The 27,299-nt window shown below is 41.4% G+C and overlaps 1 protein-coding gene across 1 annotated transcript in view; it reads left to right on the top strand.

Annotated features, from left to right (window-relative positions):
• Positions 1–27,299, top strand: part of ldlrap1b (low density lipoprotein receptor adaptor protein 1b) — a 35,082-nt gene that overhangs the window by 2,125 nt on the left and 5,658 nt on the right. The window contains exons 2-6 of the mRNA XM_061083080.1: positions 14,557–14,699; positions 15,830–15,942; positions 18,191–18,305; positions 19,518–19,590; positions 24,497–24,592. Coding sequence (XP_060939063.1) covers positions 14,557–14,699; positions 15,830–15,942; positions 18,191–18,305; positions 19,518–19,590; positions 24,497–24,592 — 540 coding nt within the window. The remainder of the gene's footprint in view (positions 1–14,556; positions 14,700–15,829; positions 15,943–18,190; positions 18,306–19,517; positions 19,591–24,496; positions 24,593–27,299) is intronic.

Genomic DNA, 27,299 nt, shown 5'->3' with positions numbered 1-27,299 from the left:
GCAGTATTGCCACATGTCTACAGTGAGACTGTCTCGCACGCCCTGTGAGTTGGGCTTGGTCTTGTCAAAGCAGCCTATTCACTTCTTTGGCATCCATCAGCACTGCATTCCTCCTCTCCCACTGTCGGTGATCAATCATAATAGATTCCAGTATTGTTTTACTAGACCTATCTGCGTCACTTTAACGATCTCCTCACATCAACATTTGGAGTATGCTCTCATTTGTGCCTGCAGTGCCCCGTTTACCCTGCTTTCGCAGTTTTGTTTTTCTGCCGGGGCCCAAACGTGTCAGCTCTGTCATTTCCTGTATGGTTTAGCTCAGTTGTCTTTTGGCAGTCTGCTGAGCTGACAGAATGTCACTCTGTACTGCCCTCTCATTACGTTCTACAGTTGCAATTTTTCAAAGGGAAAGAAATTGTATGTTGCATCAACTATCTTTTTAGGTCATGAAGGCACTGTTTGTTATTTATTTTTCTGAAAAGTGTCGGAGATAGAAAATCCCTGTCTGCAAAGGGCAGAGACAGTTCCCTCCCATGTGCACCTTGTCAAGGAGCTATTATATGTGGGCTGATCAATATTGGAATAGCAACATGTAAGTGTGTAAGTCGAGTTTACGCATGCAGATGGATAATAATATATATATATATTAGTTGGCTCAGCAGCTATTGACTCTTTAGCATTTTATACATTATTCAGATGGCGTGACAAAATATAACATCTGTAGCTGTAATGTACATGTCATAGTGGTAAATGACATGTGTATACTGTACATAAAAACCTGAATGACATGACCACTGCCGTAAATTGAAACCAAAGCATCTTGATTGTTCCATGGTGGCCGGCTGCAGTGTCGTTCATAAATCCCGCCTCTTCTATGTTAGTTGATGGGACAAAGACCAAATTTAATCGTCAAAATTCACATCATAATTATTTTCATCCTATGTAGTTCTTATCACACTCAAATGTGGATTTACTTAGTTTCTTGATGCTATAAAACAGGGAGAAGCGTAACAATTGACAGTTGACACTGACTCACCATTGGTTGAACGTGTGTTGTGATGGGACCTTGATCCCACAGCTTCATCCCTTTTAGAATGTGGATACCCGACCGTTGGGTAAGATGGCAGTGTTTGTATCCGGGAATGTTTTTTCTTCATTTATATACAGGCTATTGCCATGCATAATACTAACAGGTGTTACAATTACCATTCATTCAACAACATAGAGATTGTGCTCCGCACAGGCCACAGACAGTGCTTTGTCCCCTACACAAAGTCAAGCAAAGGCGGTAATGGAGATTGCTTCCTACAGGAATCCTTTATTGAGCTGTAAAGTCCTCAATGATTTATAGGCCTGTTAGATCTTCAGTATCTGTAAGCTGTTTCTGTGTGGACTCACTTTGTGGAGTTATGTGTGTTTGTGGGAATAGGACTGCACCATCATGTTCTGGCGCCACTTCTCCATGAGGACAAATTTTAATTCCATGGGGAAATAGATGTTGGACTTCCTCTTGTTTCTGCTGACACAACAGGAAAAATATGATAGTCTAAGCATCATAATTGTTGTTTTTAAACCACTAACTGGCACAGACTTTGAATTGCAGTTTTATGAATTTGTGGAGCAAAAGCTGATTTATTTGCTTCTGTTATTCACTCTGCTATATTGTATTTGTTTATCTGTGATTAGAAAAAAATCTATTGCTCCAGAATACATTTTTATAATTAAAAAAACATTTTTTAGGTGGAAACTAGTTTTAAAAGCTAAATTAAAAAAAACAAGGCCCTCCTAAGACAGATTTTTTTTTCTATTCAACAAAATAGACTGAGCATTTTTTTTATCCACAGTACTTGGAAAGTACAGAAAGACTATTTAGTTCTCAAAAAACAGTAAAGAAGTGAGCAAGCAAGCACAGTGGCTAACCAGCTCACCTATCTGTTAAGAAATTGATGTAATCTCCCCCAGCCATATGTCTGGTACATATGGTCAGTGTGATAGTTGAGAGGTCTGTCAGTTGGAGATCTTAGCGTCAAAATAAAGGCCATCAGACTTGGACAGCGAAAAGAAAGCCTACAAATATCACAATTAAGTATATTTGGAAAGCTGTCTTGGTATAATCAGTTGCTTTGTTGGCGTACTCAGCTTTAACCAGCTAGCGAGTGGGTTATTGTTACGAATGCACCTACGGACACAATTAAAATATGGGCCCACAGCAGCCAAAGTCTGGGCAAGACATTATTGGACAACTCAGGTAAGCATTGTGCCCTTTCCTCTTGACTTGACAGGGGACGGTCACATGCGAAAGTAGGCAAATGATAAGCACCGATGCAATTTATATATTGTCGCTTGGTGAATTTGGGCAGTGCAGGGTGTGACAGACTAGGAAATTAGTTGTATCGTCTGTACATTCCATTTACTTATGTTCAATGCAGTTCTCCTGCCAGAGAGGCATCCTGTCTTTTACCGGACACTTCATAATTTTCATGTCCGGCAGAAGCTAATAATAGGGCCTTTTTCATTTTGGCCACTATGAAAACTATAGCCAATGAGGGCCAAGTAATATCAACCACACGAATGTCATTGCTTTTGGTTGAGGCTGTGACATGGCTGGTCAGAGTTGAATTCCATAGAAAGCAATGTTGCGTATTTGCTTTGCCATAGGAAGCTTTATTCGCCAACTCTCTCACACAAAATGGAAGTGAACAGGAGGTGAGGGTTTGCCACTGCCCTCCGGCTGTGAGGTCTGTGGGATGTCTTTTGTTTTTTTTACCCGTAGACACGACTGAAACTCAGGTAGTAGATAAGCCAACATCTCCCCTGCCCCGCTTTCTTTTGAGCTTGTAATTCAGGTAAGACCTGCTAGTTTTAATGACCTGGTCTAAAACCAATGCTTGTTTCAAAACAAAAGTCCAGGGATTTGGTTCTGTGAAGGCATCTACTTGTATAGTGTGTATATTAGATGAATTATATTTGTACTATCAGAAATGTGTTGGTGAAATCAACTGATTGAGTAATCACCTTCTAATTGCAGCTCTTCTATAGATTACATCATCTCCATGTGTCTCAAATCATGACTTCAATCATGAGCATAAGACTCTTATCCTCTCCAAATCCTCTCCCCTCACCCAACTGGATCTTCTTTGGATGGTCATCAAATCAGAGCTTGATGGGTATACAGAAATGTGTTCCTCCCCATGTGTCTTTGGAGATACTCCAACTCAAATATTTAAGACTATCATAATTCTGTTCTGGTGCACAATGATGGCCAAGGAGAGTCAACCACACAACTAATGCTTTTGGTTGAACCTGTGACATCAACAGTCTAAGTTCACCAAAGTTTAACTCTATGTGAAGCCATGCTGCAGATTTGCTTTGTTGTCTAATTGGATCAATAGTTATAAGGAATTGCTCTGTTTTGTTTCAAAATGTGTCTTTTATTTCTTCAAGGTCCGAATATACCCAGAGGTATTTCTTGGGAAGGAAAATCCCTGTTTTGTTTTGTTATTGAAATCCTAGGAAACCTTACATGACAATGACACACCCTTTCCTGTAAACTCATGAAGTATTTTAAGCTCCTGGGATTTTGAAGAGGGATTATTTTCATTAATGGAGGATTCCTCTACCTCTCGCTGGCTTGTCGCTCTCCTCACCACCTGTGGGTCTGCAAGTGCAGCAATAAAGAACTTGAAATGTCTCTGTTTTAAGATCGAGAGAAGAGCCTTATGGAGGAGCTGACTTTCAATCTCAGGGACACATTGCGCAAATCTGTGGTTTTGTGTGTCAAACACTGAACAAGAGGAATATTTATCAGCCTTTGGGGCAATATGTGACTGAAACAAGAATTCAGTCAAAGCAAACCAATGGCTAATTTATCCTTCTTTTTATGCTGTTTCTCTTCCACTGGTTTGGTGTAGAGGTCCTAGAGGTCTACTAACTGAGACCTGAGACAATAACCCCAGTTGGGCTCAGTCCAGATCATATTCAGATTAACTGGGGCCAGGTGGGGTCCAGTTCTATTGCTGCCAGTCTTGGATCTATGAATCTACTCAGGTATTCAACACATTGTACTGACACAAACTGACTCCCTGTGAGGTGGTGTGTAATAATCATCAGTTGTCTGAGCAACATAACATCTGTTATGGTCTTGACATGTAAACTACAAGTGAAGCCAAGTCTCATTGCTTTGGTTTTATTTTAAATCAGTTCTGACTGTCCTTGATGTGTTTTGGGATTAAGATTTTCACAAATCTGTTTCAGATCAAGTGCAGGGATTTGTTTCTGCTAGGGTTAGTACTTATATATTATATTATATGAACATTAATGGATTATCAAAATTTGTCAATTGTTTTTCGAAGATAAACCAAATGATTAATCAACGACTAATTGCAGCTCTGCTATAACACAATCCCCTAGTTAAAATATCAGTATTTTGACTCATTTATACTCTCTTGCGGAAATCTGTGGGCACCTTGGACTTGTAGTTGTTCTTATTATATTTCTTGGAGTGCCTTTGAAGCGAATACAGACAGAACAAATTGGAGGAGACATGGAGGTCAACACAGAGCTTGCAAACATGGACCCTTGGATGCAAAGCTGCACTCAGCTATTTGATAAAAATGCCAGCCTACTGACTAGTATTAATTGAGTTTGAACATTATACTTTCTGTTAAATGTTGCTGTGCACAGGGCACCGTCAGGATCAGTTTCATAACCCTGATTATTTTGCTGAGAGCACATTCTGGCCTCAGCTGGTCATCAGCTTGTAATCCCTGACTGGCATGACCAGTCATTTCTCTCCGCTCTCCCCCTCTCCTCACTTTCCTTCTTTGAGTGGATTTAGCCAATAGTGAAAGACACGTGTCTCAATGTTAGGACTTAAATCATGACCATAAGACTCTTATCCTCTGCAAATCCTTTCCCCTCACCCAACTAAATTTGTTTTGGATGGTTATCAAATCAGAGAGTAATAGCTGCACAGTCATGTGAACCTCCCTCTGTGTCTTTGAAAATGCTCCAACACTGATATTTAAGAATATCGTAAGCCTGTTGTTAGGAGCCGAAACCAGAGAAGCATCCTGGTGCTCAAGGACGATGATAAAAGGGGTCACAGGCTGCTGAGCAGAAATGATCCCCATTGAATGTTCATCTTACTAAATATCGATTTCTCCTCTAGTCAACAGGCCTGCAGTTTATGTCCATGGAAATTTTTTGTCCAATGTTATTTGTGTATGTCATACTCGGAGAGACTCTGACCTGGGTTATCGTTAATATTTGAACAATTTCCTGTATTTTTCCCACTGAAGCTAAAATTAAGCGGCGGAACAATGTCACTGGATCAGGCAGGCACAGACAGTGGCTATTGTCCCATGTGTACTAACACACTTTTACCCCTTTGACTAACACTCAGTCCTTCTCCTCTGAACAATCCTCCGTCTCAGCCTTTTCGAAAAATGACTGTCTGTTTTTAGGAGTTAGTGATGATGGTGCTTGTCTCTGACCTGCACAGCCTGAACAGAGTATATAAGCTTACAGACCCAGTGTACAGTACAAAACATGGTCACCGAGACCAATTGTCAATAGTCTGCAAAGGAAACGTAAGGCAAAACTTTTTTGTGGCACAGTTAAAGGTTATATAAGGCTCAGTCTTAACAAGCCTTTTGCTGCATCTTCATGCATCCCCCACCCCCAGGCATGTTTGCTCATCTGAGTCGGCAGTTTCTAAATTACCCCAAAGTGTCCTGATTGGAATCTGATAATGCTGGAATAGGTTGTTTTTGCATGTGTCTTGTCGTTGGGAGATAAGAGGAGGTCATCTCACTACAGTTGTAGGTCAGCTGATCCTTAAATAGCTAAAGACACATGAGCAATTCTGCTTTTGTAATTTTTCGCACTTTAGGCTGTATCATCCGCTGTTTTCAGACGTTACATGCGGGTAAAATTCAGAGAATTAGCTACGAAGTTCACCTGCATTCTGCGTTTCACACATGCACAACACAGCAGATGTTTCCTATACAGACATGTTCTCATCTGCATCAAATCCTCCGAATTATTCGGGCGAGAGGTGTAGCAGCCGGATGCAGCAGGCAGAGACAGGAAGCTTCTTATACTGCTGTGGAGATTGTGTGGTTTTCTTGACAACACACAGACAGCGGTGACGGCTCTTATCACCATAAACTCTCTTGCCATCTTTGGCGGTGTCTATTTGTAGACACCACTCTCTCCACAAATATCTCAGCTTTTTCACCGGGATATGTTTGTTTCTTTTTCTTTTTTCATTTTTGCGTCTGCCCATGAGAACCGTCATCAACCCCCTCCACTTGCTCGCGGTGAATTGAGCAAGGGATCCCCTTATGTGTTCACACATTGACTTTTCCTGGATTTCTAGAGACATTATACTTTGACGCCGGGCGAAAGAAGTCTGCAGAAACTGCGGAGCCTTATCAAAACAAGACGTTCTCGTCTCAGCGGACAAGTAGCAGTTTTCAAACCACTTCACCAGAGGGGAAACAAAGCTAAACTCATGAAATGGGCTAAGATATACAAACATTTAACAGTGGATGAATGGGAAAAATGTCATATGTACTTATGAATCAAAGTTTGGTAAGCGTGGCAGTAAAAGATGTCTGTATTTCAGGAGATGAAAGGGAGAGAGAATGATACTGCTGTGCATCAAACTAGTAGTGACGAGAATATTTAAGTCTTGTTTTTTTTGCGTAGTCTGGAGTTGAACACCTGCACTGAACTGACTTGATACTGACCAAGGAGAAGTACAATTCCGTTCTTCAGAGACGTGTACTTTTTGTTTGCTGCTTTGTCGAGAAGGATTCATACTGAAGCAGCATGAATGAACACATCCCAATGGTTACCATGAACTACTTAAGACCAAAGAAAATCAAGGAGTCTGTAATGGACTTTCCTCCACAGTCACCTGACCTCTTAATCACTGAATAATAATGGGGGCATTTGAAGACAGAGAAGACCAAGCATTAAGACAAGATGCTCTTTGGAGTTCCTCCACACGTAGTTGAGAGTGGGCGTTCTCCAACAAGAAGGTTGCCGGTTCAATCCCCACTCTTCCCCATGCCGAAGTGTCCTTGGCAAGATACTGAACCCCTAAATGGCCACCCTGAGTGTACTAAAAATGTAATTCGCTTTGGACAAAAGCGTTAGCTAAATGACATGTAAAGGACTGTGACAGCCCAAGAATAAACAAGTGGATCATATCCAAAAGAAGAGATACTTTTATAGCATCCTTGGTTATGAATTCCCCTAACCAGAGTGATTCCAGCCAAAGCAAGAAGTGGGATCCTGTTATTTGCCTGGCATCAGTGCTTGTTTCACTGTGCAATCACCAATGTGTTCTAGAAACACAAAAGAGAAGACCAATCTCATTCAGGAGATGGTACCAAAACAAGTCATTCACAGTGTAGTATCCAAAGGGCGCATATAAATGCACTCGGACTCCCCTCCTCTTACTCATTCACCGAAGCCCACGAGACACCACACAGAGAGCTCTCGGTGCTCTGAAGCTCTTTTCAAAACTCAACAAAGGGGAAAATGTTGATGCAGCAGGCTGGACTTGTGTAGCCTGCTGGAGCTGTGGAGAGGTGGCAGGGCTTTGACTAATGACCTGAAGGTCTTTATTTGCCTTTTGTATGTCAATCCAAGCTGGGCCACTTTGCTGCCAAGCTGCCACTTTGCTCCCCCTACAAGAACTCCAGAATAATCATTCATGACTGACGTAATCCGTTATCACTTGTTGAATGATGTCAACAACAAGGATGTTAAAAGATTTTCCCAGACACAGCTTTAGCATTAACTCCTACAATTTGATGTGATAGTTAATCATGGCGTGAAGTCACGGTTGATGAGCTCAGTCACGCCAAGTGCTCAATTTAGTAATCCTTGAGTTTGTTTTCGGTTGAGAAATGTGTCACTGAATGTGTACGAGTGGGAATGTTCCTGTTTAATTCATCTCTGTAGACAAACTCTCTAAATGTTGTCTGGAAGCACGTTCTTGATGGCACTGATAAAATGACTGAATTGTCAGGATGGCACTGAACAGTGTGTTTTCATCCCCTTCTTGCTGCATGCATATCCCTCTCTGCCATCCACAGAGTATTAACTACGTTTTTTAGCCTGCACTCACAGAGTAGCAGAGCGTTCCTGCTGTTTCCACGGTGATTAAACTGTTTCATCTCCCTAATTGTCCATTACATTGGCTATGTGAAGGACATATGTGTGTGGGAATTTATGTTTAAAATCTTGACTTGCCTCCATCATTTGCATAGCTTTCATGGTTTTTGACTATTTCATGATTATACCTCACTTCCCCTTTTCTCTTATCAGCTTGTACTTCATGTATGACAAAGGTTTATCTGGCTGTCCCTTCTTCCTGTCTATCAACTTCCCTTCTTTCAAAGCAGAGGCAAGGCCAGGAAGAGCGGATCTTCAGTCACTGATGCTGGCTGTTGACAGAGAAAGCGATAGGGATCCTCTCTGACCCACCCTTGTCCAAATTGCCTGGTTCATATCCTCTGTGTTGGCTTTTGACCAAATACCCACCACTACCACATTCTCCACCCTTTGAATGTTATCCTGCTGAAAGACTCCTGAGACCTCGATGCTGTCTTGCCTCTCTAGATCTCTTGTTGCATCAAAAGGGACTAACTGCCTCTGTAGTATTAGCTTCATTAAAACTTAATGAAAAGTCCCAGCTTATGTATAGACTTGAATGATCAGATCTTAAAAAAGAGGCTAGGACCTCTTCAGTACGTTGTCCTCTACACCTCACACTGACAACAGAGAGACTGTTAGGATTCCTGCCCAGAGATTCACTGAACCCCACAGCTTCAATAACATGCCTGAAATCATACAGGCCATTTTCAAAAAACCCAGTTTAACCTTAAATCAGTGTTCATACGGATATCTCTTTCCATATCAGAGAAAAGTCAGGGAAATAACGGGCAAATCAAACACACAAAGTAAAATTCAACTACTTTCTGTACATGTCCTATTAACTTCTGGTTATTGTTGGTGTTTATTGTTAATGTGTAAAGTGCAGGTCAGCGGGAAAATGAGGAAGGAGAACATGCAGCAGGGTAATACAGCACAATACAACGATACCGGGTCTAAAATGTGTCTCTGCCATGATCTTGGATCAGCAGCTGCAATAATTATGCAGCGGCGGGGCTTGGAGACATTGGGTTGTTTGTTTTATACAGAAGTCTAATGTCTCTGTAAACCTATCTGCTACTCGGCTGACAATGTCACATAGATTTTTTAAAGATCTGTAGTGTAACACTGTGGTTTAGATGAGGTGAAGTGCTCAGTGAGGAAGTAGTTATGTGTCTTTTCTTTGTTCTATTGCTCTTCTCTTTGCCGAGCAGTATGGTGTAGTGTTGAGACTTGTCTGAAGCAGGAGGAGACAGAGGTGTTGGAAGCAAAATTCCATTTGATGGGCAGAGTGGACAACTGGCTGGAGGATTTCAGGCAGATCATTCTTCAATTACTGGCTTCCTAGAACGTGTTTGTTGAGGTTTAGGAGTTCACATGCACATGAACTATTATCACATCACAAATTACACATGAAATAAGCAATTATTACAATTTGGAAAATTCAGAGAAATGAGCAGATCTAGATGTCTGTTTTTTTTAGCCCCTTTCTAACATTGTGAGATGGGAAGCACTGTATTGTGGAAGTATGTGCTTCAGTGCCATTATAGAGTTAAGGTGTCCAAGCTGAAAAATAACAATTGGACACTATTGAAAGTTTCAGGATGCTTTTTTTTTAATATTTACATATTTCTTGGATAGAAATATTGTTTTTCACATTTATCGGGACAGATGCTATCATAATGGATTTTTTGCCAATTGTAGATATGGAATGTGATGTGTATCAGAGTTTGACTGGGCAAGGCCTCTCTTCTCTACATCTCACTCAGACTCACCCTATGTCCTGGTCCATATGTGCCTGTACCTCGCAAACAGCAAGTCTTTGCATGGAATTACTCTACCACAGAGAGCAACGGGAATATGTCTGCTACTACACATTGACTGACCAAAAATGTGGCATGAACATTTCCATTTAAGGGTTTTTAATATGTATGTATTGGTTAATGGAAATTTTGCGTGAGTGTGTGTTGGGTTGTGTGTTCAGTATTCCATAAGTTCAAGGTGCAGGCACCGGGCCCTGTAAAAACTTGCAAAGCTAGACCTTGAACACGACCAAATGAACCACATCTTCATTCTTTGAAGATGATTGGCTAATCAAACCCTCAAACTTCCTGAGCTTGCTGATATTGGGAGCAGTCTCCCCCCATTATTCCTATTCTCCTCTCACTCAGACGAACATCAGATGCATGCCCTCTCTCTGGCGTACGTACAGGCGAGTGCCGCTCTCTGACCAGCCGGAGCTCCAGCGGAGCCGAAAAGCCTTTGAAGTTTTGTTCAATCAGCACCGCAGCTGCAGAGGGCTGGCTTGGTGGGGGCTGATTCTGTGTGGGGTGGGGGGTGTTGGTTGTGTGAATGCAAATGTAACGTATATGAAAATGGATTATTATTCCATACATAGCAGTACTCTGGGTTTATGCAGCAGTCTAAAAATAGCCCCCAACCATGAGCTGCTCATTTGACCTGCAATTGTTTTTGAAGAAAGCTGTTGTTTCATTATTCATTTGTTTGCCTTTTAGGCAAGTTTCAGATTCCCCATCATCTGTGTACAGTCTAGGCTACATCACCTGCTACTAAATTTAAGGCACATGCCTAGTGTTAGTGAATGTTCACGTGAAATACATTTTCAGGTGTGTTCGAATTAATGGAGATTATTAATGATGCAGAGATACACCACTTGTGCAATACATTTAAGTATGGCTGTGGCCCTAGTCTTACAGTAGCTTCTCATCTCTAGGGATGGAGTATTCCGTAGACTATGCATTCATGCTGAACTGCTCATCATCCCTAGAGACTTCCTTCTGCAGTCATTATTATGGGCAGTTGAAGCGCATAGGCTTGACTCTGATCCCTCTCTTCTGGACCTGAACAATTCGTTGCTACAATTGTGTGTATTATGTGAATGGCATCTCTCCTAAGCCTTGAATCACTCTGACAATTTTCAAAGCAAATCTGACACTGTTAAAAACGCAGACCGGTCGGCAATGCTTCCTTTTTGTAAGCCGCAAAAACCCTGGACTGAAGGTTCACTGTTGCCTTTACAAAAGCGAGCAAACACTAAAGGTGAGATATGTCACAGCAGCTGAGGCTATCATTCCATTGTGTTTGTGTAACTGTTTGCAAAGGTTTCAAGTGGCTACACCTACTAATGGACGTTTATAGTCCACTCGGACCAGTCGGTAACTTGATTTATGTCACTCAGGATTATATTACATTGAGGGTGCTACTCATCCAGGGACTAATGAAGCAGCAGAGGGGGGCTGATCTGTTCACCATACTTAGGAGCGCAAAGACCTTGACCTAAGAGTGGGTGTTCACTGTTAAGACCCACCCATTACTTAAGTATGGGTTTGGTTAGAGCTGCATTTAGACCATTAACAACCATTCTCCATAACCACTCACAGTTGGCTTGGTTTTGGTGGAGAGGTAAGGAATGTTACATGTTAACCTCTACTGCTTTTTTCACATGTATCATGTGATATGGTTTCTTAAAACAAGTCTTATGCTATTTTTAGCGAATAACCACAGAAAAAGTTAGCAAAATTGGGTCCAGATATTTCCTGGAGTTGCCTTTCACATATAAGGAATGCAGCAGGACATTGTCTGCATCGGATGCGTTTAAAACTTCAACAGGAGGGAGGACATGAGGTCTAAATTTGGATGCGGAAAACAGTATTTTTGTTGACAGCCCAATGACACTGTCATCAGCCCTTCTTACCAAAGGTTCTTGAATCTCATTTGTCTTTCCAAGATGACGTCTTTGTAGGCATCTTCAATGTGTCGTTATCATACTGCGATATCTGTAGTTTCATGTCTCACGTTAGAAACGCCATCGACACGTCTGATCGCATACTAGCAGTGTAGTTTCCAGACCCTTTTCCTGCTGCATTCTGACACGAGCTTACTAGGACATTTCCAAGATATTTAACCGGGGGGCTGGCAGGAAAAGTTCCGTAAAATGTGGGGACAGCCCCTTCAGAAAATTTCAGGAAAATGTCTGCAGCTCAGTGCAGAGTTCAGTGAATACATTCACAACGCTTTAAATTACTTAATGCATTGTTCACTTTTTGATTACATTAATTAGAAGATGGATAATGTATGAAGTTAATAATAAATTGTAAACTTACTTTAAATTAAAGCTTAGGTTAAATTGTATGACATTAATTTGGTTATTCCATCATTGGTAAGAATAATTATCAATTTATCATTAAAGCTTAAAAATCCAAAATGTATTCGTTCAAGAAAGGCTGAAACAGTTGAGGTTAAGAAGCTGCTGAGACGGAGCCTGTTTCAATCAAATCTGCACAAAAATCATGTGCCGCTGAAGGAAATTACAGCACTCAGGCTACAATGGGGACAACGAATAGATGATTTGTGTGAATAGCATCAGATAAGTCATTTTTCATTTCAATTAATCACCAATCATTTCCTCAGTTAATCAGTGAATCTTATTTTCTCAATTGAATAAGATGAAAATGTCCATCACAATTACTCAGAGCCCAAGTTAGTATTTTTCTCACTTATGGTCCAAAATCCAAAGATAGGCTATGCACTACTATTACAGATAAGTATTTGAACAATCGGTTTATTTCAGTTTTCAATCAAGCAAGCAGTTATGAAGATTGTGTCCAATACGTTTTTTTTGTCATATTTTGTCATATTGACTCAAAATTCCATTGAATCTGTATTAAAGATGTGACTGTGTAAATGGCTAAACAAACATGGTTACAGCAACAACAGGAGTCTATAAATTGCCCTGAAGATACTGGGTGACATGAAGACCACCCAGGTGCAAGGGTTGTTGTTGTTCACTGTGTTTCTTGCTGGATCTCGTTTGAAGAGACAAATGGCTTCCACTCACTATCACACCACATAATGGCAAGTCCATAAACTTTTTATGAGCCTCAAGGAGAAGTTTGCATGTTTATTGCTGGAGCAAATGGCAGAATACAGAAGAAGCTTTTTTAGTTTGTTGTCTGCCCGTGTGAACATCCGGTCTGAGATATTGTTTCCTCTTTTTCTGCAACTGGTTTTATTTATTACAGACTTGATTGTGGCAAGTTTGAAAGCTGCTCAATAGTTTGAACATATGGGTCTTAATGGTTTGTTAAATGGAAGGAAGGTCATGTCACACACGTGGATTTATTGGATGATACTGACATAACATGGAGGAAAATACGTTGCCTTTAGCACGTGACTTATGTTCCCTCTGAATTTTTTTTGAAATTTCTTAACAAATCGAACAAAGGAGAACAAAAAACGAAAAGAACAATATTGTGGGTAAGTGTCAGAGTCGTTGAAACAGAAGCTTAAGGAATTGGTCCTTTATTAATCAGACTTTGCTGGCTGTAGTTGGCAGGATTGTAGTAATAGTAATTCCAACGACCACCACTTACATTTCGTATTAAACTTTAATTTAGTTTTCATGGCATTTATGCTCGATTAGTCTGTGTGATAAATGAGAGGGATAGAGCGCAGAGTACACACAGGGCCAGAGTGGATGAAATAAACTTTATTGACCCCATGCAGGGTAATAAAAGTGTCACAGCTACAGTGGTACAGAACAGATGCTTAAATAAGTAACTTTGAAAATGTAAAAAATAACAAAACTACGATAGAAGCTTCTAAACCCAATTTACAGTTAAGGTTACTTTCAAGTTGCTTTCTAATAGCATCTGGAAATATTATCCTTTCGCTTATTTTTTACATTATGAATCTAAAGGTATTTATTAAGAGTTATGTTTGTCTATATCAGCATTATTTCTTATTTGTATTTTCAGGATATTCCTATCCTATTAATATGGTTACAATTTTGAGTTTGAGTCCAAAATCTTTTTTATTTTCATGGTTGTAAGAGTCTTTTGAGACCTTCTTGGTATTTCAGAGATTTCAGGGTATTTATCTTTTTGGAGAACTGATACTTTTTTCTGATACTTAACACTCACTAACTTACCTGTATGCAGTTCACATTTGGCAGGACCTCGCCTCTGGCCGCCTAAAGAAGACGATCCACCTTTTTATTTAGGTTATAAAAAACTTGGTGCCCTCTTCCTCATTTTAATATCCAATACCTTATATTTATATTTCTGTGAAAAAAGACACAATTTATTTTTGCCATTCTTGAAATATTCACTTAATAAAACATTTGAGTTAACCTCACACTTCAAGAAAGTATAGCTACAGCATGTGCTTATTAGACACAGCCATGAGCACATAGTTCGGCTGCTGTCGTATCTAATCCAGCTGAGTTGAGCATCCTGCTAGTGGACACAGAGAGATAGCGCTGAGCTTTGTTGACATATGACACACAGAGTATCTCTCGGCCTGCTTAACAGTAAGAGCAGCAGTGTTGTTGATGAGCTTTCATGCATGTGTCTCCTCTCTCAGAGCTTCCGGAGAACTGGACTGACACAAGGGAGACCCTACTGGAGGGTATGGTATTCCAGCTCAAGTATCTGGGGGTCACGATGGTCGAGCAGCCCAAAGGAGAGGAGCTGTCTGCGGCTGCCGTCAAGAGGATCGTGGCTACGGTAAGAAAGACACATTTCCAGCCGCGAAGACTCACACACGCATAACTTAATTAGATTTAATACACAGACCTTCTAAAATCTTCACATCATCCTGCCTGGTTTAAGAAAACTAAGTTTCTCTGAAGCAGCTATATTATATTCTCCCCATCATCACCTCAGCCACTTGTAAATCATAGTCAACACCCCCCACTCACCCTCATCACATCCAAGGTCCAGATTGACATTTAGAGGAGGATGCAATTAGTTGGAACATTGTCGCTCTTTGCATGGCTCAGCCAGCTCTATCATTGCAGAAAAGGGCTTAATGTTATTGGATCTGGCAGCTCAATGGATAACGAAGTTAGTGGTGGCTTGGGACACAGTGATGTATGGAGAGGGAGGCAGAGGCTCTGGTTGGGCCTGATCTATTGGCTGCCCTTGGTTACCGTCCAAAAAGACCGTAGGAGGTAGAGTGTTTTTTTTTTTTAATAAAACTTTTCATTTTATGGACTAAGTTAGAAGTTCAGTTTAAAAGGACATTTTCTTTTGAAACAATAGCGCAGTTCCAGTTCTCAACATGTCTGTTTGGAATTGTCGGTTTACCAGGCCTGTCGCAATACTTGTTGCAGATTTCCTTCTGAAGCTGTGCAAGTGACCTGTTGTAACTGGTCCGTGGCAAGTAGAGACCGAAGCAGAACCCCAAACCGGAGAATCGGTTGTAGTTGCAGTTCATGTGAATCGCTGTTGTTGTGATCAACGTAACTTTTTTATTGATTAGTCCTAACAGCAGCTGCTACAGTGCATTTGTCGCCTGTTTACTCAAAGTTTACGGATATTGAATATATTGTCCACATCGCACCAAATTCAACACTTCAATTCCTTTGGCTCTTAACAATACTTGAGTGTGACGCAGATAAGATGAACAGTTCTCAGGATATGGAAGCCACATACAGACAGTCAGAGATTTCTAGAATTAAATTGACAATTGATGGTAGGAATTGTGCTTTGTGACTGATTTGAATAAAATAATTTTAAACAAAAATTCAAGGTGGTTTTGATTGTTTTTCCTTCCCTTTATGTCTCTCTTTCACATATGTGTTCTCCTCTTGGCCTTTGCCCTTTCTTTCTCATCCTCCCTCCCCATCTTTCAGGCCAAAGCAAGTGGAAAAAAACTTCAGAAAGTCACGTTATCGGTCTCCCCACGAGGAATCATCCTTTACGACAGTGCCTCTAACCAGCTGATAGAAAACATCTCCATATACAGGTCAGTTTTTTTCCCCGACTCCTCAGGCGCCATGTCAATGTTTCTCCCACACTCTGTGTCCTGGACTGAACTGGGCTGCTCCAATTATTAAATACTCTCACCCTGAATTTAAAACAAAAAGTAGTTTTTCCTGTCTTGTTCTCATCCATCACTTAAGGAATGTGAGTATAAGGATGTGTAGTAACAGCAGGGTTGTGTGTGTAATCGTCTGTGTCTCTGTCGGGGTGTGTGTGTCTGTATCTGTGTGTCTTTTGTGTGTGAGAGGGAGAAATGTAGACAGTCCATAAACTGTACGTCTCATCAATCTCAACTACCATGGGACTTCCTCACAGCTGTACGCCTGAGCTTTCACCTTAGGTGTGACTGACTGACACACACACACTCACGCACACTATTTCTCTCTTATCCTCTCTACTGAATATCTACAGATCTCACTTGCCTGCTGCCGCCTCCATTAAAGCTGTCTAACCTCCACCGGCCTTGAGCCTTTGAGCAAAGCTTGAGTCACTTTTCTAAAATCCAACGTTTATGAGTCTTCAAATCAATGCAAGCTGGGACTTTTCATCATTTGTCTAAGCTTGAATAGCCTTATATTGATTAATTTTGTCTAAAACTAGGCAGATTGATCGACAGCTTTCTGAAGTTATCCTAGAACCATTTTATTGACAAGTGGGCTTCCAGGGTGACCTTGGAAAAGCCTCAGTCCTCCCACCTGCTCAGATTTGCATCTCTTGTCATCAAATTTCCTGGCTGAGCAAGTTATATATATATATATAAATTAAAATCTAGTATCTAAATCACTGAGCTTTGAACTTGAGTAACCCTTTTAAAGAAGATGGATAAAACAGATGATACAATCAAGTTGATAAAAAGTGTATGTTGCTGTTAACTGCAGTCACCGATAATTAAGGCTGCAACGGATTATAATTACATCATCAAATAATGTTATGATTATTGTTTTGATTATTGTTTCGGAATAAGAAATATAAAGATAATAGTCTTAATTTCATTTTTTTCGTGGAGCACCCTGTCGTGGTGCCTGAGTATAAAAATACCAGATTCATCCAGCCCCCCTTTTATGCAATGGTAGTTAAACGCAGCACTGATAATGGATTCTCTCATTTGATGAATACAAAAATAAAGGAGTAATTAAAAGGCTGACTAGGTGAGGTGGGTCCAGTTGTAACCTCAGGATGCTGTGAAGACATAAAGCAGCTGGTTGGGTGTTTCAGCCCATTGGAGCTCTCCTCCCCAGACATCTGCTGAGAAGACAAATTACCAATAAAATAAATGGATTTGCCAAGACACCCTATTTCCCTGACGCTCCCACCCAAAACGCTCGCCTCTAAATCTTGATTTTGTTGTGCAGAGCGCAGCTGTGATTCTTAAACCTCCTCAAACTTTTCCTGCCTTACTTTCGTTATTGATTTATTTATTCCATACTTTATATTCCCTAGTCATACGTTTACCAAGGGTGTCTACACCACAGTGACATGAAGCACATAGTCGGAAAAGAAGGACATATGGCAGACATTTCTTATAGCCTTCATTTTGAGTCTCCCTCGTCAACTGGCCGCTGATCCCAGCATGATCCCATGGTATCAGGGTGAAGAGGACATGATCAAAACATGGAGCAAAGCTATTTGTGAAGCATTACAGCCTAATGTAAAACCCTGCTATGCACCTGAGATCGATAAGCGAGATGGTTACCTCATAAATTTGTGACACAGACAAATCTCACATCAACAGGGAGCCTTTGACACCACTTCTTGACTTCAACGAGCCAAGAAGTGTTGTCTATGGGTGTTTTCATGTATGTCACAAGGACCAGGCCCACTCTACAAGCTATAATTTAAAACTTGCATGTTGCAAGTTTAACGGGTGCACTCAGGGGGAGTGTAGTGACTTGTTTGAAAAGCAGAAAGGGATGGCATCCGATTAGCGCAACAGCACAACAATGTCCACTCGGTTCAGTTTTTATGACAATGTTGGGCAGTACCTTTACACAGCTTGGGGGGGGGGGGGGGGTTTGATCACGTGCAGAGCAGTGAGAGTGTGTGTGTGCAGCTGGCTTTAAGAATGCTCAGGTTCGTTTTTTTCCTGTAACACATTTTAAAGAAAAAATCTGATTGCTGGGGCGAGCTTTAGGGCTTAGTGCAGATGAAGTTGCATGATGGCTCCGCTTGATCTCTGAAGACTGTCTAAAGTCTCAGTGTTTTTTATTAAAGTGTGTTTTTTTCCCTTTCAGAATATCATATTGCACGGCAGACAAGATGCACGACAAAGTGTTTGCCTACATTGTCCAGAGCCAACACAATGAGACCCTCGAGTGTCATGCCTTCCTCTGCACTAAGAAAAAAACGGTGAGTAGAGAGATTTTTCCCGTTGAGTTTCAGGTGAGACAACAAATGTGTGTGGGTCCAACATAGTCCAGTAACTTCTTTAGGATATAATTATTAATTTATTATCTTTTCAATTCAGTTCCCGTTTTGTTTTTTTATTATTGAACACTTATAATGACACTCAAATGAGCCGGGTTCATCCCTAAATCGCTAATGCGCAGACTCTGGCTCCAACTGATGTCATCAGGGCAAGATGACAGTGTTTTCTCCGCCTTCATTTCTGGATAGTGGAGGTGGAAACATGTCGTCCATCTTTATATATAGGCTCTGGTTATAACTCTTTTTTTTCTTGGTCAGGCAATGTGACTCTAAGAAGTCTTTTTTTTGTCATTGTGAGGTTGCCAGGCAACTAGCCTGCTCCCAGCCAATAAACAGTCCCTTACAGGACCCCCATGTTAAACCATGACCTGTTGTTTTTACACTTCATGTTTTTGGACAGAAAAAACAACATATTGAGTAATGAGGTTTAGAGATGCTGGTAGGTGTATATTGTTGCATCAGGACAGAGCCTGTTGTTTCCCCTTGTTGTTAATCCTAATTATTTGGCTACTGGCTGTGGTTTTATATTTAGCATACAGACGCAAGAGTGCTATCGATCTTCTCATTTAACTCTCGACAAGAAAGCAAATCAACTAATTTCCTGATTGTCAAAATACCCCTTCACTGGAATTAGTTACATATAAATAAACATATTGTTTAAAGTAAGTTTTAATGCAGAAGTCTTGAAAAGAGAACTTCAGAAAAAAGGCATTGCCACTTTGAGTCCAAGCATTAAATCAGGAGACAGACCAGGGTGAGAACATGTAGGGCGGGGGAGGCTGTCATCCTTCTCTTGGCATTCTCTCCATCCCTGGAGGTTTTTCGGAACGAGGGAACCACTCCCTCCTCTTCCTTCCCCTCACTAATTTAGTTCTGGCCAGAAGGCCACGTATCCTCCCACTTTCATAAACAACTCGTCATGGAGCCGCACGAGTTTATCTTCCTCCTCCTCCAGTGTCTGTGAAAATGGACTCCTCCTTGTGGTCGGGCTCAGTTCCTGTTTTTATTGGGGTCACAGTTCCGTTAACTTCCTGGAGTGTTTCCTTCCCGTGGTTGAGAAGGATGATTATTCATCTTGATTTCATTCTTCCGCTGTATCTGACCCGTGTCTGTCTCTCTGCTTCCCACCAACAGGCCCAGGCTGTAACCCTCACAGTGGCTCAGGCGTTCAGAGTGGCGTTTGAATTCTGGCAGGCTGCCAAGGAAGGTACGCATGGTTGCCCCCCTGACGACCAGAACGTTATGGATGAGTTTTCCCTCTCCTCCCCCATATATTGTTATTCTCTCCCTCATACTGTACACAGTCATTCTGTATTTCATCCTGAGGTTTTGCAGAAAGCTTGGAAACGTTTATTATTTGTTTTGACCTTCTTTTCGAGGGGTCATGTCAACTAATGGAGAACTGTTTGTCTGCTTCCATAGATTGGACCAGTTCCCCACACAGTTTTTAAATCATCAGAGACCAGACAGACCTGCTTTGGTCAGAAACGCCTCTATTACAGAAAGCTCTGTCATGGTTAAAATCTCATATAGGTATCGACTGGGGGAGTTGAGGTTAGCCCGGGGCAGAGGTGGGCTGAGTGGAGAAGATCAGCATAACAGGACTCAGGATGTACCAGAGCTAGGATTTTCCCTTTTTTTTCATCTTTTACTACAAAAATGTTCTTTATCTCCTCATAATATATTTAGATTTTTCTTGTTAATGTCAAGCTATAAAGCATTGAACCGCATTGAAATTGTGAGTGCCCTTAATAGCAGAGTACAGTGAGGAGATAAGCAAGCAACAGCAGGCAGTCAAAGTGCTGTGTAAAGGATAGTGTCACACACAGCTCAGCAGAACATGTATGTAATTTACCGCATGTATGACTCCAATGTAAATGAGCAGTTCTTGCCACATGAATTTGGTTTCAGCACCATCACCCCTCTACATGTTGACTTGTCGGTGCTCTTTGGATTTTTTGATTATCCATTGTTGCCGTCCGTCTCGCTTTTGCACCTGGCACCTTTAATCCCACTCGGCCCACACCCATTGAGGCATTTTCTCTTTCCTCTCCTCCCCCTATTCCAGCACTTGCTTCTGTTTATTATGAGGAGCGAAGAGGTGGCAAGCGAAGGAAAGAAGGAAGGGGGGGATGGGGACATGGATAGTGAGAGAGGGCAGGAGATGATCAAAGGCGGGGGGTGCTGGGATGATGAGTGTGTGTGAGAGAGAGAAAGGAAAATGATTGTGTACGTGTGTCAATGCGAGCTCAACCCCCTGACAGATTCAGTGTCAGCGCCATTGATCTTGTCTCATGTGCTGGTTAATTCAGGACTTTAGAGACTCACATGCTCATTGTATGAACATTCTAGCTGCTTCTTTCATTCACTCCACATTTCTACCCCTTCTTCTTCTACTACTACTTCATCGTTGCCGTCGTCTGACGTTGTCGTCTGTGTGGTGGTCTTCGCTGTTTTTGTCGTCTTCTTCACTGTCTTCGTCGTCTTTCTCTTGATCTTCTTCGTCTTCATATTCGTTATCGTCTTTGTCATCTTCTTTGTCGTCTGCGTCGTCATTGTCGCCATCGTCGCCTTCGTCTTCTACTTCGCCTTCGACATCATATTCCTTCTCCTTTTCCTTTTCATCTGCGTTGTCTTCTGCGTTGTCTTCTTCTTCTTCTTTGTCATCTTCTTTTTCTTCATCTTCACCTTCCACTTCTGTGGTGTTATAGAATGTTTTTATGTGTGCACATTTCCATTTGCGGATGGATTAGTTTTCCCAGGATCAAGGCCACAGGCTCCCACCTCACGCCTCTTTATTTGGCTGTTATTTTTTAGCTGCACATTAAATCTGCTAAAGAGAGCGTGCTGTCTTTTAACCTCACTCTTTTTCTCGCACACTTCACCCCAGCCCATATTATTTAGCCTTTTCCTACTATTCTTCACCTTAAATGTCATCATTTTCTATCCGAGTTTTAATGAGCAAGTCTGCTTTCTCCTGATTCAGTACGATGTTACTGGTGAAGCAGAAGTGATGCGGCACTGGTAGAGGTCATAGAATGGGAAATGAGGATTTTTTTTTTCTTTTCAAAAAGAAGTACTGGCATTCTCTTGTGGTGGAGAAAAAGAAGCGAGATAGGAAGGGGATGAAAAATCCTTTCGAGTCTGTTTCATTAAAGTTACAAGACCCCTGAGAATCAGGGCAGGGAGAGGGGGGTATCAACTGTACGTCTGTCTAGTTTGCTGTGTCTGTTTCTGACAAACTCCTCTACCACCCACAGCAGCTCTCCACAGCCAACCACACATTCCTGACCCACATTCCTCCATATTATAGCTCCCCATCTCTGTTCCGAAATCTGTGTTAATAGAAAATTCACTGTAAACACCACAGTGGGCTTTGAACTTGCATATCTCTAAGTCGGTTCTGTGTTTGGCAGGAGTTTGTTTCTCGACTCCGACTGAAAGCTCACACTGGAAAGGCCACGGGGAGAAAATAGTTTCTTGGGGAATAACACTGCTGTCACTAAGCTACCTGTACTCAGGGGAAATGAGATGTTTTCTTGTGCTGCCTTCTTTTGTTACACCAAGGATTTTGACGAGCTATAAACTCCTCCTTGTTATAAGATGGTCTCTTTTGGACAGCAAAAATAGACATTTGATCTACAGCCATCGAGTTACAGTTCGTCAGCATCTCTGTGCCTCATAGGGATCTTCACAGTAGAGCAGAAGGTCTTGTGTTGTCCTTTGTATCTTCTTGATTTGTTTGAGCATCTGCCTCAATTTTACATAATGGGCCATAGGGATATTTTAGTTAAGGCAATAATAGATATTTTTACATTTGCGAGAAGAGTCTGTTTACTTTTAGGACAACGAGTATAATTATTATTTATCAATTTAGATGTATCTCTGCTGATATTGGAGAGCTCCAGAGGAGTTAAATTGCCAGGACAGGATATTCAGACTGAGATGTATATAATTTGAGAGGAGACATGTTAATGGATCTTATTAAAGGATGGTTTTGCCAAAAATGGAAATATTACGTACTAGGTCTTAAATACATTTAGGTAGGTCTTAATTATGTTAATGTTAATTTAATGCTTCTCCTGTTGTACTTTTAAGCTGAGTTTTTGAAGAGAAATGTTTTCGCAGCATGCATAGTTTGAAATTCTCCATGTGTTCTTTCTAAACGATACAGATATTAGCACATTGTAATAAAACCACAAACAAGTCCAACAAGGAACTGATAACTGAGTCTAAAAACACCCCTGCCTGTTTATCTCGGTACCCTCCGCTTGGCTGTGGGAAAGACTATGGATACCTCCTGTCTCTGTCTGTAGTATGAGAGTTAACGTGGTGTTTTCTAGGCTACTTCATCTCATGTTCTGTTATGAGGAAGTCTAAGTAATTCTGGGATATTCACGTCTTGAATTATATTCACTTTGGTCTTAAAAAGGAATTTTAAAAAGTCTTAAAACCCTGAAAGCTCAACATTTTTTGACACTGACCTTTCTGTGGATTCACAAGCCACCACATGCGGACACGAACGCAGCAGTGCCGCAGTGGGGATTTTTTCAAAGCCAAGTGTTTAATTAGTAATAAGCAGTGATCACACAGAAAGGACACAATAGGAGAGAATTAATGGTATGACAGGCAACATAGCTGGAATGTAGCTGTGCGTGAAAGAGGAGGACGCACAATATACTGTACGTTTATTTTGTTACAGTGCATTTCCCCAAACTGTGACCTTACAGAAATAACTATTCCTCCCATATGGGGCAAGTTAACAAAGGGGTGTAGCTGAAAGGTGTATTGAAAAGTGGAAAAGGAGATTTAACGTTCTTCATGCAGTGGTGTACCACAACCTACACACAGGGGCTTTCAACATGTTCCTGTGCAACGAGTGCAAGACGTGGCATTGTTGGATGTGGATGTTGCACAACTGTAACATCAGCTCCTCACTTCTGGCTGTGGACTTTTCTTTGCGTGTCATAACCTTTTTCCTATCCCTTCGTTTTCATGCAGATGATCAAACAACCTGTTGTTGTAAATTTACTTCCGAGACTACTGCTTTGTTAAGAGTCAGATTTTACTGTCAGATACCACAACATGAAAGATTGATTTGAAGATCTGAGTGTATCCTGTCCTAGAAATCATCCTGGTTTTTGCTGAAAATAAGCATAGCAGGATCCATAATTTAGTCCCACTCTAGCCCTGTTCACACCTGGTACTAACATCCGTTTTGAGAGATTTGTTCAAACCTGAATTTGTCTCCTGTGACCACTTGTGATCAGATCTTACTCCCTCGCTCTTTATCCAAATAAACACACGCGTCATTCGTGTTTGCTACAAACAAATTGTGTGCTTTTACCCAGTCTGAGTTTAGAGATGTGTCCTATGACAATGTTTGTGAGTAGCCGCGCCAGAGAGAGAGAGAAGTAGAGCAAGCTGAGTCAGGAGGGGCTGAATGAATGAATCCACAAAGCAGTGAAGAAAGAATTTACCAACTTTAGAAAAGTATAAATTTTTATCCAATGATCAGTGTTGATATAGTGGCAGTGGCTACAAACAAATCAAGGTATAGTCACTGAGAAGCAGTCTGTCCTTCACATGCGGCCAGGTTTTGTTGATAAACACAGGCAATGCAGCTTCTCTACAGTTTAAGAGCAGCGTTTTGTACAAAATGCAATAATCGCTGATTTCATTTGCACTTACTGACCTGCACTGGCTTTTAAACCACTTTCTTAGCAGGTACAAATGTTTTAGAGGTAGCTGAGCCAATTATCTGTCTGACCCAGACGCTCTCTCTTCTCCATTTAAAGTCTGCTCTCACTGTACTTAACGCTGTGTGAAGTATGAAGTCTGTTACAATCTCTACAGCCCAGGCAGGCCCTCTGAGTTTCAGTCGACAGATGGCTTGAGTTCTGGCCTTAACCTTATCTGCCAATTTACTGCTGCTAATTTGTTTGCACACATTATACGGTTGGTTAGCAAAACATTCAGTTTCTAGAAAACGGTTCCATTCAGTGTTGCACTGCGAGGGCATTCAAACAGTGGTTACAAGTTCCTGAATCACACCACCACTTGCTTAACTGACTGCTCTCTGTTTTTTCTTTCTTGTTATCCTCGGCACACAGAGAAAGAGAAACGAGTGAAGTCGGGCTCAGACGGGGAAGGAGCCAGCAACTCCCAGTCAGAGAGCTCGACCAGCCTGGGCAGCCTGAAGGGAGGAGGTGAGTCATCACATCTCTCTCTCTCACACCCTATCTGTCACTGCATCTGCAGCCTCAGGGGGGGAAGAGTTGAAGTTGAGTATTCAGCCCCTTGTCAGAGGTTGGCCTATATTAAGGCTGCAGGTCAGCTGAAAACAATCTGTATTCTATTGGTTATTCTTTCTCACTGACATCGGCACAATGAGCTGTCAATGACATTTTTCAATGGTTATGTCTGATGTTAATCGTAATGATGATGCTCTCTTTAAGTTATAGAAATATTAAAGCCCTCTCGCCTTGTCGTGGATTCCTTCTTCGATCCCCATGACATTTAATGACAACAGAGAACTATCCATGAATGCACATTCATATTCTGCCCGACGATGCTTGTGTGTAAAGCAGAGTGTAAAGAGGCCCACATTTTCTTGTGACCCAGTTGTTCCATCAGATTTCCTTTGTTTCCAGGACATCAGTCCAAAGGTCATGCCTTCTAAACATGGTTCAGGCATCCACTGTGCCAGGAAACCTTCAGGCATGATTAGCTCCACATATTGTCCGAGGCCGAAGATCAGGGGCATCTTATCGCCAGTGGCCCAATGGCTGTTTATTGGCACTTATTTCTCTTTCTTGTTATCCTCGGCGTCCCTCTTTGTTTGTTTTGTTTTTGTGTATGTGTTCGCCTTTTTCCTGTCACAATTTATATGTCAACGGCCACTGTTGCCCTGATTTCAGACATTCACTGAAGTCTGCACAATTTCCTCACATTTTTGGCTGTTGGTGAGAAGGCAAACCAACCTAGTAAAATGTCAGACTGAGTCCATGTGGGAATAGGGTAATACAGCTGCAAACTGTACAGAAGATTCACAGGGAGCAAGTGGGCGCATTGATGACAATTCACAGGATGGGTTGGAATATAAATATCTCCGAATGAAAAGGTAGAAGATGCTGACAAAGACATCAACTTGGAAATATGAGATTCAAGATCTTTTGGTGATAAGAGACGATGCCGGAAGTCATGTCCTGCCTGTAACCAGATGCCACCCCTTGGCTGAATGTTCTGGAGATTTTCCTGTAATTGTGAAAGCATCTGACTTTGAGAATCTCCTCCCACATGATTCATTTGTGAAAAACAAACTCTCTGGACCCAATTTTCCAGAGTTCATGTCTGAAACCGGCTTTAAAGTTTTCGTTCTTTTTTTGAATAACTCCAACAACATCTGCAAACATCAGCTGTGCATGGAGCTTACTCCTTTGACTGGTAGCCAGGAGGCTTCAAGCCAGAGAGGGATCTCTGTAAATCTGTTCTGATGCTTTATTTGGTGCTCTGGCCCTGGATGTGGAGCTTTTTATGACCAACACAGGCTTTAAGGATGATGAGGCTCAACAAAGCTGGAAACAGGTAAACCACTCGGGTAACCGAGTGGCTTGGTGTGCATTTATTTTATTTTTTTTTTACCATTATCCCACCGACCATTCTGTGGATCATTTTAGCCGGACTTCTGTACAGCAAAGTGGCATAATCATACAGCAGAATAATGCACGGAGCGGTAGAGGCATGTGAGTGCCTTATGAAATGGGCTGAGCATTTCTCTGCTGACAGAGGTTTTTTTACTGGCTGCCCTAAAGCATTGATTGGGGACAGCAGAGCTTTGTAGCTGTCAGAAGGTTACATTTATGTAGTGTTCACTGTGAGTCAGAGGGACTCTCAGGATCACTGGTGCTGTCGGGGGTGATTCAGCTTTATTCATGAGACATGATACTTTCCACTATCTGCCAGCACCAGGCCTCTCACAGTGTACACACAATATATATATACCACTTTTCCTGAGTTTCTCTTAATTGTGAGGTTTTACTGCTCAAGAATACTAATTTAAACAGTTAATCATGGATATACTTTACATAATGTCAACAAATATTTAAAAACAATCATCACAATTTCCCAGTATGTAAAGTGACACCTTTACATCTCTCTGATGACAGTACTTCCTTTACCTGTTTCAAAGTACCCACGCTTGAGTTTCTGTTGGCTCAATCCAGCTATTTGTTTTTACAAGTTTTTTATTGATATGGTAGGACCGGAAGATGCACTGCTTCATATCGTAGTGCTGGAATGGTTACAAGTATAGCTGTAGCATCATAGAAGCATCCCAGCAGCATCTCTGCAGCAGACACGCTCCCTGTGTGAATAACAGACGTGTACAAAACACAACAGATAAGCGATGCAGCTGTAAAAGGCTGCACACATATCGAGTATGGTTCAATCAGCAAAATCTCATATTTGAAAAGCTGGATACACTAAATATTTGGTGATTTTGCTTGAAATGGTAAAAACAAAGTGGTGGTCAATAATACATTTTTCGATCAACTAAATGATTTATTGATGCATAGATCCATGCATCCATTTTCGTCCGCTTATCAGGGATCAGGTCATTGAGGCAGCCAGCTAAGCAGGATGCTTTTGACATCTCTCCCCTATGTCCCAAACCACACGTTCCTTCTCCTCCTTTGGGATCCCCAGTCAGATGGGATATGTCACCGTAAAGCGATTTAAGGGTCTCCAGTTAAACCTCTAATGGACGGACATATCCTAATTAGGTGCCTGAACCATCTCAACTGGCCTTTTTTCACATGAAGGAGCAGCATACTCCGAGCTCCCTCTGGATGTCTGATCTCCTCACCCTATCGCTAGCAAGGCTAAACCCAAGCTAATGCAGAGAAAAAAGTGTTG

This window comes from Limanda limanda, chromosome 12, assembly GCF_963576545.1.
Source record: "Limanda limanda chromosome 12, fLimLim1.1, whole genome shotgun sequence".
Classification (NCBI taxonomy): domain Eukaryota; kingdom Metazoa; phylum Chordata; class Actinopteri; order Pleuronectiformes; family Pleuronectidae; genus Limanda; species Limanda limanda.
Note: the sequence above shows the minus strand (reverse complement) of the source record. Positions and strands in the feature narration are given on the sequence as shown.